Genomic DNA, 13474 nt, shown 5'->3' with positions numbered 1-13474 from the left:
TAGTTTGATCAGCAGCAATTGTGTCTGCAATATCAGTCCTGTGGAGAGCATCATGGGTAAGGTGCAGGCTAACTACTTTATTCTGAAGCAAAACAGTAATATACATAACAACAGTATTCAATATTTTATTCCTGTTCTAGCTAATGTGAGTAGGAATAATGCTCCAAAAAATGTATGTCCTTAGATTTGTCATTTATGTGACCCTATGTTTTATAAGGAATACAGTCTTCGATTGTACATTTAAATATACGATAAAGCAGTGATCCCCAACCAGTAGCTCGCGACATGTTGCTCACCAACCCCTTGGATGTTGCTCCCAGTGGCCTCAAAGCAGGTGATTATTTTTCAATTCCTGGCTTGAAGGCAAGTTTTCGTTGCATAAAAACCAGAGGCTTCTGTAGGCTGCAAGTCCATATAAAGGCTACCAAACAGCCAATCACAGCCCTTATTTGACATCCCCATGGAATTTTTCATGCTTGTGTTGCTCTCCAAGTCTTTTTATATTTAAATGTGGCTCACGAGTAAATATAGGTTGGGGACCCCTGCTATAAAGAATATCAATGGCCTGAGGAATTCTGTTCTGTATGGTCACTGACAGTGGTGGATAACTATAATGCCATCCGAGGTGGTTACCTAGGGCCTATAGTTTGGGGGGGGGGCAGTGTCCAGGGGCAGGGCACCATCTAGGGCCATAGCAATGGTTAACCCACTTTTGTCACTAAACCCCTCATTAACCTATGATATTCTAACATCATATTCTATAGAAACTTTTCTGGGAATTTAGTATGTTCTTTAAGTAGCACCTTAGACCAGTGAAGTAATTTGTCTCTCTTTTGTTCTACAGATGTGTGAATAATGTAAGAAAAAATGCAATAACTATTTTGCAATTTTTTTTGTCTTTTTTTATATTTTAGGTTTCAAAAACTGACCCTTCTCCAAAAAGAGAAGCGCCAACGATGATTCTTTTCAATGTTGTGTTTGCCTTAAGGGTAAGCTAAGCTGAAACATTTTGTTATTGTTAAATCAATGGTTCTGTCACTTTATAGGCTGTGGTGCTGTAAAACCAAGTGATGCTGTCCTCTTTTTGTATGATTTGTTATGAATGGTATTGTTGGCTTTGTGATATGGGAAAAAGCAAGTGTATGAAGCAAATAAGGGGAAACAGTGCTATTTGCAGTTGTCTTCTCTGAAGTATAAATGCTCTGATACTGAATTGCCCCTGCTGGCCATCACAATATATATTTATTTTATTTTTCTCCAGTTTGATTCCTTGAAATGAAGCAGGATTATTATTATTAATAGTACTCAGCACTGAATACAGTGTAACTTCAATTTTACATCCCCTGATTTTAAGTTTCCCCTCATTTTACATTGTTATTTTGTGGTCCCACCTATATATCATGCATAATACATTTCCCCAATTTTACATTTTCCTGAATTTTACATCCTGAAAAACGTAAAATGGGGGTTCTACTGTACTGGGTTTCACCACACTAGTTTAATCATATTGTGCACTTTTAAACCTATAAGGAAACCATAGCAGCAAGTGAATTATATATATATATATATATATATATAGATATATCATGTATAAACATCTATGTTCCCACCCAGACAATGTATGGCTGGCTTGGAAGTTATGCAGTCCAAATAAGAAGCAGCTCTGTTATAAAAGACTTGGCTTACTTAATACTTGTAAAACTTTAAAACCCATTCCATGTGTACCTAATTTATTTTGGACATCACTGCCCTTAAAGGGGTTGTTCACCTTAGAGTTAACTGTCAGTATGATGTAGGAAGTGATATTCTGAGACAATTTGCAATTGGTCTTCATGTTTTATTATTTGTGGTTTTTGAGTTATTTAGCTTTTTATTCAGTAGCTCTTCAGTTTGCGATTTCAGCAATCTGGTTGCTAGGGTCCAAATGACCATAGCAACCATGCACTGATTTAAATAAAAGACTGGAATATAAGTAGGAGAGAATTTGAATAGAAAGAAGAGTAATGAAAACGTAGCAGTAACAATACATTTGTAGCCTTACAGAGCATTTGTTTTTAGATAGAGTTGGTTACCCCATTTGAAAGCTGGAAAGAGTCGAAAGAAAATGGCAAATAATGCAAAAACTATATAAAATAAATAATAAAGACCAATTAAAAAGTTGCAAAGAATTTGCCATTCTATAACATACTAAAAGTGAAACACCTCTTTAGTCATGACCTGCTAGTAATATTTGTCTCCTCAAAGTACATGTGACTTCTTTGTCTTACATTTATACTTTCCACTTAAAAGAGGGAAACTATAAGATTTAAAAAATCTTATTTTTTTGTAAGTAAATACATATTAAAGATGTAAAAATGATTGGCCATGTGTAGGTATATTGTGTGCAAGAATAATACTTAATAAGATGTGAGGAAAGTACTGCTTTAATAGCAAAAAAAAAAATTAACTGTAGATAAAATGCTAATGAAATGAATATAAATGTGCCCCTGTTTTGAACACACAAGTCATGTTTTATAAAGGTGGCCAGGGGTGTCCCAGCAGATGAGCCTTCAGGGTTTTAATGCTTACTGCCTGCAGCTTTTCTTAGAAAGTATCTCTTCTGACAAACGTCCAGCTGGCTGCAATATATCTGGAGAGGACTATTTCAGTGCTTTTCATGTAGTTCAGCAGCTTATCCCTTCTTAGGGGATACCCATAAAAGTTGCACTGAAAGGGGGAAGTTGGTGCTGTCCCTTCTTGGGGAGGCCACCCCAAAGGATGCACTGAAAGGGGGAAGTAGGTAGTTTGATAAGGTGTGGAGGTGTGGCACTCAACCAAGGAATCACATGGCGAATGTATAAGGTAGTCCTCATGTACAAAAAACATTTCCTTTGACATTGTCAACCTGTAAGTATGGCACAAGTTTGGATTAGAATTGTTCATTGTTTGTTAATGTTTAATGTTCATGAAAGCAAATAAAACATTGCCTTTAAAAAGGGGGTGAGTAGGAGCTAGCCCTTCTTGGGGACACCCCCTAAGGTTGCTCTGAAAGGGAGGTAAGAGGAGCAGCAGAATGGACAGCTAGGCCATTATGTCTTTGGCAGTAGAATGCCTACCCTGTCAAAGACTTGTGACTGACTTTTGAATAGTTTTATTAGGGGGATTCACAAGCAGGTGTCCGAGCTGTCACGTGCTCGTATGATCTGATCTGTGAAGTGCTATTTGTCAAAAGCACAAGAGATATAACGGCATTAAATGCATTGTTGTTCTTTGTTTAACACTATTTGCACATCTGAGTGACTCTCACTCTCCCTCTGTTCAAGCTGCTGAAATTTTATTGCAGCTATTATACACCCATGTCCCCCTCAGGGAGAACTGTAATCAAAACTCATCTTCCATAAATGCTGCTTTTCTTTCCTTTCAGGGTAAAACACAATCTCCTGTATGTAATAAATGGTACTATGTTTGCCCAGGAGCAGTAAGCCATAGCAACCAATAGGATGTTTGCTTTTAAACAGATGACCATTAAATTCTACCTGCTGATTGGTTGCTATGGCTAACTGCCCCAGGGCAAATGCAGTGCCTTTTATGACATAACCCAATGACTTTGGCTGAAACCAGTTATAAATGGGTATTGCTCGGTAACCTTAACTGCCGGGTATGAATACAGTAGGTTTTCCAATTCTTAGTGAATGTGAACCGACTAGAGGTGTATATGGGCCTCAGGCAGTTATACTGCCATGAACCCTGTATTTCATTTGAAGTGTCACTTCCTAAAGCAATGCAAATATACAGATGACCACTAAAACATTTGAGTAGCAGTTCTCTGCACTTAAATACAATAATTGCTTGCACTACATGCTACATAAGTGTGTGCATCATCGGAATATAGTACAAAGGAGAAAATGTTAGGCTTGTTGCAGTAAGGTGTGCAGTGAGTGTATTATCCCCATACATATGGGGTGTCCGATTTGGTTATCAATATAGATACACAATGGAATAAAATGACAATAGAAATGATTCCTTACTTATGCAACATTTGATCCATATTTTGAAAAAGCACAGTAAAAATGTGGTTCAGGATTAATACACTTTACTGACGTATTCTTATGGTAATAGATTTTGCAGAAGAAACAATTTCACAAATATTTTTTTTAGCCTAGTACCTAATATTAGAAATAAGCCATTTAAGTTGATATACTATTAAATATGAGGACCCTAGAATAATAAAAGGAAACCAGCGCCAGTTTATATGGTGGTATAGGAGAGTGTGTTGAGCTCAAGAAAGTTAATTGTATTTTGTAATTATGTAATTAAGTTATTGGACTGAATAGTACAACAAAAAAAATTACTTTTTTAAATGTAAAAACAGAAATGGGACTATCTGACAAGCACAACTAATGTGTAGGTGGTGCCATCACAGGCACGCAAATACATGAATAATCTATACTGTCCTTTTGGTATTTTCAGATAAACAGGGTGAGTTAGCATTATCAGGGAGTAAAGACAGTATGGTAATAAGGCAGAGTAAGTCTTGTGCATATCTTATCAGCCAACTCACTATGTGCTTTCTGGCCAGCAGGAACCCTCCTGTAGAATTGTTGCCTACAGAATCATGACACATCAGAAACACCCATTTCATGGAATGCCAAGTCATGTTTTCTATTTACCAAAATGCATGTCCCTTTCTATTAAACCTGTTAAAACACAGTGCCTTATAATTTATCATTATAATGTATAATTTGAGATGCTGCCTTATTAGTATTTTACTCTCTTTTAGCACAGTTTTGAGCAAAGAATTGTTTCTTTCGCAACATATCAATTCACATGTGTAGTGCCTTAGTTCACTTGCAGTAAAATAGTCACAAAATGATCATGTAGAGCATGTTCATAGCATGTACCTTATATACACATGTCTCATAGTTTCTGACGTTTTAATATATAAAAATTTGACTCCAGGCCTTTGAGTTACATAAGAATTGCACTGAAAGCGGTCTGGTTACACCTACTATAGAGAACATGCTTCATTATAATTATTATAACAAAAGAGTTTTTATCTTCCCTTTTTAACAACTGTAGGTTAGACTATGAGAGTAAACATGGAGAGCTGATCATGGATATAAGCTCATACATTTGCACACACATTACAAATGCAAACCAGCAGTCCCACATATTTATATGACATTATAGCTTAATGCATCTAACTTTTATTGTGCATAGGAGCATGTATGTATGCATGCCTGCATCCCTCTTATATTAATTCGTTTGGCTACTTTGTGACTATTATATGTATATATATGTGTGCGATGGTATAAAAGCTAGAGAGGGGTGATATTAAAACGTCAAATTTTAGAATTTACATCAAGGGGTACACAAAGTAGAGTCTGGCACTCTCCTAATCGTCTTGGTGCTTCTGGGGCTACATCTCCCCAACAGCCAGCACTGCTATCATCATAAATACTGGCTCTTGACTTAATTACCGCATGGAATTATTAAGCATGGCATTCTGCAATGAAATAAATATTGGGGCATGGTACCTGGCACTTTAGTGTAATGTCTTGTATTACCCCCACTGTTGTTGCTTTGAACAAAGTAAATTAAATGTTTTTAATGAAATAGGGATGCACCAAATCCACTATTTTAGGATTCGGCCAAACCGTTTGTAAAAGATTCGTCTGAATACTGATTTCGAACACCCTAATTTGCATTTGTAAATTAGGGCAATGAGGGGGGGAAGAGAACCATGCACGCAGTGCGTGGTTAAAATTTGGATTCAACCGAATCCTGCTGAAAAAGGCGGCATCCCGGATTCATTGCATCCTTACTAAATTGAATGTATTTATCTCTTGAAAGCATCAAGTACTGCTAAAGGAATATTTTGTGGTATAGGAATGCCAATTTTATTAGCTCTTTGTTAAACTTTGTTAATCTGGTATTATGTTCCCAAAGCTTTATCCTCTGTCACATTATGATTTATATTTTAAATATTATAGCTTGCTATAGCAGAGTTCTGAGTTGCTGGTTATTAAAAGCATGCATTCTATTTAAGCTTTATTGGAAATGCTTGCACATAACAAACCAGGAGCCTGTCTAACTATTCTTTTTTTTTTTTTTTTTTTTTTTTTTTTTTAAATATCTTGCAGGCGAATGCTGACCCTTCTGTAATAAACTGCTTACACAATTTGTCTCGCCGAATAGCCATCGTTTTGCAGCACGAGGAGCGACGGTGCCAGTACTTAACAAGAGAAGCCAAACTTATTTTGGCGATCCAAGATGAAGTCACTGCTATGTCTGAAAGTAAGAGGATTGCTTTTATTTGCACTTAGTTACAGGTAACACTTTCATTGACTTTTGATTCTTGGAATTAATAAGCATTGCAAATGTAGGAAGCTCAGCAGTTACCATTTAACTAAAGGGGGTTCTTTATTGTCACTCAGTGTCATTTGGCTGCTTTACATTCAGGATGGTACAGCTTTTGACTAGTGCTTTTGTTGCTCTTTAGTTATTGAGCAAAATATTGGCTTTTGAAGCTACATACATGGATCTTCACAGTTCAGCATGGAGTGATAATATTTGGACTAAAATTTATAGTACAAATCTAAAGTATTAGCCTGCTTTAAGCACTTCATACTGTGCTATAGTGTGTTAGCACTCACCTGCAGCTCTAAGATGTAACAACCTGACTGAGCACATTTGTGTCCTGTACAGCTAATGGGGGGCCACAGTCACCTTTTCACCATATTTTACCGAAGTGCAAACTGGCAAGAGATCTAAAGGAAGCTTATGACAGGTAATTAATATTACTTTATTACAAATGTTATATTGCATAAACTTAAACTGTTAATTGGACATTAGTCTAACCAGCTATGGATTTACAAAATAATGCATGCTTTGTTTGCTTTTGCTTTTTCCACTTTGCACACAGTCTTTCTCTGGTCCTGAATGCCTGAATAATTATCTGGTACCAGGTGCAGAGCACAGCTAGACCAGGGGAAGAAGTGCTGCCTGAACAAGCACTAAGAGTAACTCTTGTGCCCCTTAGTCCTCTAGCAATTCACCCTGGTGTTGGTAAATGACTCCTAGTATCTTGCAAATGCTCCAAGTAATATCAACCAATTTCTTATGGGAAACATGTAAAGTTTATCTGCAAGGTTTAGATCTACATTACATAATGTTCAGTAAAACATACATTATAATTGTTCATGCACATCAAACTATATTTATTTGCAACAATGATTGCAATAAAACATTAAAGGAATTGTTCAGGGTATGTGCAAAATAAAAAATGTTTCTAATATAGTTAGCCAAAAATGTAATGTATAAAGGCTGGAGTTACTGGATGTGTAACATAATAGCCAGAACACTACTTCCTGCTTTTCAGCTCTCTTGGTTTCCACTGATTGATTACCAGGCAGTAACCAATCAGTGACTTGAGAGGAGGGGGGCACATGGGCCATAACTGTTGCTTTTGAATCTGACCTGCATGCTGAGGATCAATTGCAATCTCACTGAACAGTTATGCCCCACTTGGCCCCCTTCAAGTCACTGACTAACTCAGAGTTAGAGAGCTGAAAAGCAGGAAGTTGAGTTCTGCTATTAGGTTAGAGACATTTAGTCACTCCAGCCTTTATACTGTAGACTACATTTGAGGCTAACTAACTATATTAAAACAATTTTTTATTTTGCACAGCCTATCTATTTACCCAGTTTTTATTTTTAGACTGAACTGTTCCTTTAACTTCATTTAAAGGTTCTAATCAAACAGTGCCCTCCTGTGTCTAATTTATCATGAAAGAAGAAAATAGTGCTAGGCTTTTATATGCATGCTTTGTTGTGTAAAACAACAGAGGATTAGCCTGATCACATCACTGAAATTGAATCTAATATGCAAGGGAAATGTCACTCACATCTGTGTTAAAATAGATTAGTTTGAAGTGGTGGCTTGGAAAACATCAAATTAGTTCCAACTTCTTTATTCCAAAATGTACTTTTGATTACAAGGCCACTTTGTGTTATTTTGTCAACACGCATGTTGTTAACAACCATGAAAAGATGTTGAGTATATGTGTTTATAGTTTCATTATTGCACTGTAGTGCTGTAAAAAAAAACGGTAGTACAGAAAAATTAAAGAAAAAGCAGTAGTTTCAGGAAATATGAAACTGGTTATTGGAGTGTGCCACCTAGTGATCATATTAGGTCAGTAGCTAGAATGTGCATTTATTCTGGCTTAATTCTGATCAAATCATACTCCTGTCGTGTTTTTTTAGTTAAACTGAGTTTAGTATCTTAATCTAACATAATCTATATTATATGATGAAGCAAGAAATGTAAACTTTAATATTAAATTGCACCTGTCTTTATTTGCCTGGCAAGAACTATAAATTTGTTACTGGATGGACTATTTTATATAATGGAACTATGGTACCAAGACATTTGACCTGACAGTAGTAATCGTACATTAACACCATTCTACAATGCACCATACTATTCCATCTTTAAAAAGAATGTATTCCGAATGTGCCAGTTATAACTTAAATAGCCTGCTTTTAGCTGTCTGGACTTTGAAATTGAACAAGGGGAGACCAGAAATATGGTGGAAGAGAAAGGGAGAAGGAAGAAATTTAAAGAATAAATGACAAAACATTATAAAAATGTAATTTTAAAAAAAGTCCTGAATAAAATAATATGACCAGCCTATTACAAACAGCTTCCAGATTGTAAGGGGTCATTAGCCTACCACACTGTACAATCTCAATGTGCAGGTTTTTAGTTTTTGCGGGGGAATACTGGTTTTGCAGTGTCTGTGAGTGGACAACTGTCGAATAAAGAAAATTATTTAGCTTTTTGTTTTCTCTTGCTCAGACATTTTATCCATACCTTAGACATATACCACTGAATTAATGGCAAAGCATATGTCGTATCTTTGTACCTTTGTTTTCTTACAGCCTTTGTACTACGGGTGTAGTTCGTCTGCACATCAATAATTGGTTGGAAGTCAGCTTTTGTCTGCCACATAAGATCCATTGTGTTGGATCGAATTTTATCCCACCAGACGCAATAGAAAAGAGTTTAAAATCAATAAGGTAAAGAATATGAAGATCTGCTTGTATTTTGTTGTATACTCTCTCAAAAATAACTGTTATTAGTGTTGTCATGCTTTCCTCCTCCCTTCATTCTTATTCCGCTAACATCCTTCTTGTCTTCACTCCCACAACCTTTCACCAGAATCTGTCTCTGTACACAGAGTAAAAGGCTGTTGTTAGGTTGTAACTCTAAGGGGTTGCTGGGAGTTCTTATTAAGAAACAGCTTTGAGATGACTTGTTTATTATAAAAGTACTGTACAATGTATATTGTAATTTGCCTATGACTTTATTGACTATATTTATAAATGTTTTGTTGTTACAAAACTCCTGTATAACTTTTTTGGTATATATGTGTGCCAGAGTTAACAGGTATAAAATATACTAATCACTGCACTCACAGATCTTGTGAAAAAAGTATTTATTAAATCAATATTCAGGCTGTAAAGAGAGCTGTTAGTGGTGTGTTATATATATATATATATATATATATATATATATATATATATATATATATATATATATATTTATATATATATCTCTTCTATTGATTCTATTGATATGCTATAAATATCTGTATTCCTTTATAGACCCTACCATGCTCTGTTACTTCTGAAGGATGAAAAAAACTTACTGAATGACCTCCCGCTGGATTGTTCTCCAGCTTTAGTAAGAATCATTAAGTCAGCATCCGCTGTAAAGAATCTTCAGCAACTGGCTCAAGATGCTGATTTGGCCTTGTTACAGGTACCATAGAAAGTATTCCATTAATGATTTAGCCAAGAGGGTGCATAGATTTCCCAGCATGTTGGTCAATTCCCTTGGTATGCCTGGGATTTTAGGTTTTTTTGACCTTCGTGCTGTATTTAACAGTATGTCACATTTCTACGTCGGGACCTAGGCACAAGGTGGCATCATGGGAGTGCTACTAGATATTTTAGAATTCAGGGTTTTTAGTTCTGGCAACTATTCACTATTTATCCTATCACTATGTTCTTATCTAGCTAATTTGTTGGTTACAATAGTGGTACAGGTATGGGATCCGTTATCCGGAAACCGGTTATCCAGAAAGCTCCAGATTACAGAAAGGCCATCTCCCATACACTCTATTTTAAGCAAATAATTCAGATTTTAGAAATTATTTAATTTTCCTCTGTAATAATTAAAGAATATATTGTACTTTATACGAACTAAGATATAATTAACCTGTATTGCAGGCAAAACAGTCCTAATGGGCTTAATGAATGTTTAAATTATTTTTTTTATATACTTAAGGTATGGAGATCCAAATACAGAAAGATCCCATATGCAGAAAATCCCAGGTCCCCGAGCATTCTGGATAACAGGTCCCATACCTGTATATTAAACTGTTTGTAGATAACTATTTGAGGATTCAGCTTTTTTTACATACAGTGACCCCATGTGCCTGTATTAGTGTATAGCACTTTTGATTGTACTTCTTGTTATACACAGTTCTCAACAGATTCTTTCAGGCATTTTGAGCTGAAATCCTCCTGCATTCGAAAAGTCATGCGGAGCAGCAGGGCAGTGGATTCTCCGTCTGGCCCTAGCCTTATGTACATAAAATAATAAGGGTAGATCTTCCTATACATGGTTTAACTCGTAGTTGTACATGAAGATTATGCGACCTACTGATACAGCAATCAGTTGGCACAGGAGTCTCCCAGGAATCCCCACAAATAATTTAAAGTGCTTGTGTTTGTGTCTGTATAAAATGTGTGGACTGTGCTGATCAATCTGGTTAGTAATGGGAGAACCGACCACACTAAAAAATCATTCCAAATGCTATTCTGTTCTGTAAGGAAGGATGGATGATTGGGGGGGATTACACCACTACCTTTGCACAATCCCCTAGAATCTTGTTTCCTCAAATCTGATAGTATGCAGAGCACCCCCACACAGGATATGACTTGCTCAGTAGAACAAGACATGGGTGGTGTATTGTTTCCATATAGTAGCTGTATATGTAAACAATACACAATCCATGTTCGATACAACCGAAAAATAAAATGATTTAACCTAGTATTTTTATTCACCTTTCACCTATGTATCATACTACTGTATCTGTCTTTCTTGTTCAGGTATTCCAGCTTGCAGCTCATTTGGTTTATTGGGGCAAAGCTATTATAATCTATCCACTTTGTGAGAACAATGTCTATATGCTGTCCCCAAATGCAACTGTTGGTCTGTAAGTATGAGCTTCGCATGCTTTTTCACTATTCTATACACGCATCATGTTTTTTTAGATAACTGAAGCTTTCTTTATTTTTCACCATTTTTAAGGAACGCTATCACGTTCTATTTAAAGGGGATGTAAACCGCAAAATAATAATATGCTTGACAAAAGATGAATGTAATGTTCTTTCATATGTATTTTAATTTAATAACTAAAATGGTGTTGAAGTTATGTGCAAATGTAATTGCAATTAAAAGCCGTATTTGCTTGTCCACTCTGCATATCTTAAACCAGCAGTGCAGAAAAGAAGCAAGGGATAGACAGATAATGGCTTTCTATAATAATAATTAAATGTATAGTTAAAGGCCTGAGTAGCCAACTGATTGTGTCTGTTAAGACTCTCAGGGAGGGGTCGTTGTTGGCAAGGTATGTAAGCAGTGCATAGTCATATCTTTTCCTAGATTGGACCAAGTCTCCACCCCAAATTGTTGTTCATTTGCTTTATTTGTTTTCCAAGGAGTTCTATAGAAAGTACAAATAATAGGAGATGCAATGGCTAGCCCCTTTTAATACTCTTGAGATTTAAATTTTGAAGGATAGTAAGGATCATTTACTTACCCGGGGGCACAAGTGCAATGTCCGTACCACCTGTCTTAGGTAAGATTGCGCCCCGATAAAGCTGCACCTCCCCCCACCCCACATAGAGCCCCCCTCCCTCCTCTCCCCAGGCTAACTGCCCCCGGAGAAATGCCCCATACTTTATACTTACCCCTCGTCGCAGATTCTGGCAGCGGACTTCAAGGCATCCATCTTCCGGTCCTCGGTGAGCTTGACGGCAATCTCCGTCAATTTTGGCGCATGTGCTGACATACCGATCTCCCAGTCAGCTTACCGAGGGCCCGGAAGATGGATGCCGTGAAGTCCGCTGCCAGAATCTACGACAAGGGGTAAGTATAAAGTATGGGGGATTACCCCAGGGGGGGGGCAGTTTGCCTGGGGGGAGGAGTGAGGGGGGTCTACATGGGGTCGGGGGTACGGGTTTTTTTTCTACAGAGTTTCCTTCTCCTAGATTGTTTTGTCATTTACATGGATTTATGCAGCTTAGTTACCATCATGTTTTATCATTAATGACAAAAGAGAAACCATTTAAAAAAAATACATTTTAAGCAAATTGTTCTATGGGAAATAATTTCCCCCTAATTTTGAACTTTTTGAATAACCAGTTTCCAGATAAGATATTCCATACCTATACTACTTTAACTCTGTCGTATTACTGTACATTCAGTGTAAAGGGCATCTGTTGGGCAAAAATATTATCCCCAACAAAAAGTGTGGGCTAATAGAGCCTGCACTCCATTTGGGGATAACAGTGGTTTCTTTTTTTCTTGTCACACAGCCAGCTCTAATCTTTTCTTTTTTTCCAGCTATTCATCTTTGGCAGAACAGTTTTCACATCAGTTTCCTGGCCATGATCTCCCCTCAGTCCTTTCAAAGTTTTCTCTGCCTGTTTCATTGTCTGAGCTTAAAAACCCTTTGTCCCCACCAGGACAGGAGGTAAGGATATCTGCATTATTTCCTCTACTAACTCTGATATCACTATCTAATTCCAGCAAGAGAAACAGCAAGTCAACACTGTTGTCATAAGGGTGTTCCATTCCCTTAAATATATTGATGCCTCAGAAGGTATTTTAAACTGTTTATTGGTAGTGGTTTAAATCAACTTGATAAAATACAAAAAGCAAAAGTGGATTTTAAAATTAATTTCTGCCTGAATTATAGTTTGCTTACATTAAACAGCATATATTGTGAAACAGGAGAAGATTTTAAAATGCTGCTTTGCATGTAATTTGAATGTTTCTAAACCATTTTGTGTCACCAAATCCTAAATTCGGTTATATACCTGCTCCACCTATAGTGATATTGTTTGGACGGAGTGTTTAAAAATGTAGTGGGCTACCCCTCGACCCTCATGTCCTTGAATACTCCATTCAGCCATTAGTACAGTATGTCTATAACATGGATACCCCACCACCCCCAATGGGGTGGGGTATCCATGTAGACTATTCCCAGCCACACAAAGTAGCTGGGAATAGTAACGCACTGGTGATACTCACCTGACCAATGTATGCACCCATAGGTACAGAAAATTGCCATAGAAATTAATAGGGGGCAGTTGTAAGCTGGAAATGACTCAATATTCACAATACTCTAAAGGT

General features: G+C 36.8%; 1 protein-coding gene across 4 annotated transcripts in view; it reads left to right on the top strand.

The window, feature by feature from the left end:
* Positions 1 to 13474, top strand: part of nprl3.L (NPR3-like, GATOR1 complex subunit L homeolog) — a 39833-nt gene that overhangs the window by 10622 nt on the left and 15737 nt on the right. For all 4 annotated transcript variants that reach the window (XM_018234183.2, XM_018234184.2, XM_018234185.2 and 1 more), the window contains 7 exon segments: positions 915 to 989; positions 6123 to 6276; positions 6688 to 6769; positions 8926 to 9063; positions 9652 to 9808; positions 11164 to 11270; positions 12683 to 12812. In XM_018234183.2, coding sequence (XP_018089672.1) covers positions 915 to 989; positions 6123 to 6276; positions 6688 to 6769; positions 8926 to 9063; positions 9652 to 9808; positions 11164 to 11270; positions 12683 to 12812 — 843 coding nt within the window.

This window comes from Xenopus laevis, chromosome 9_10L (genome assembly GCF_017654675.1).
Source record: "Xenopus laevis strain J_2021 chromosome 9_10L, Xenopus_laevis_v10.1, whole genome shotgun sequence".
Classification (NCBI taxonomy): domain Eukaryota; kingdom Metazoa; phylum Chordata; class Amphibia; order Anura; family Pipidae; genus Xenopus; species Xenopus laevis.
This window is presented reverse-complemented; position numbering and strand designations above follow the sequence as displayed.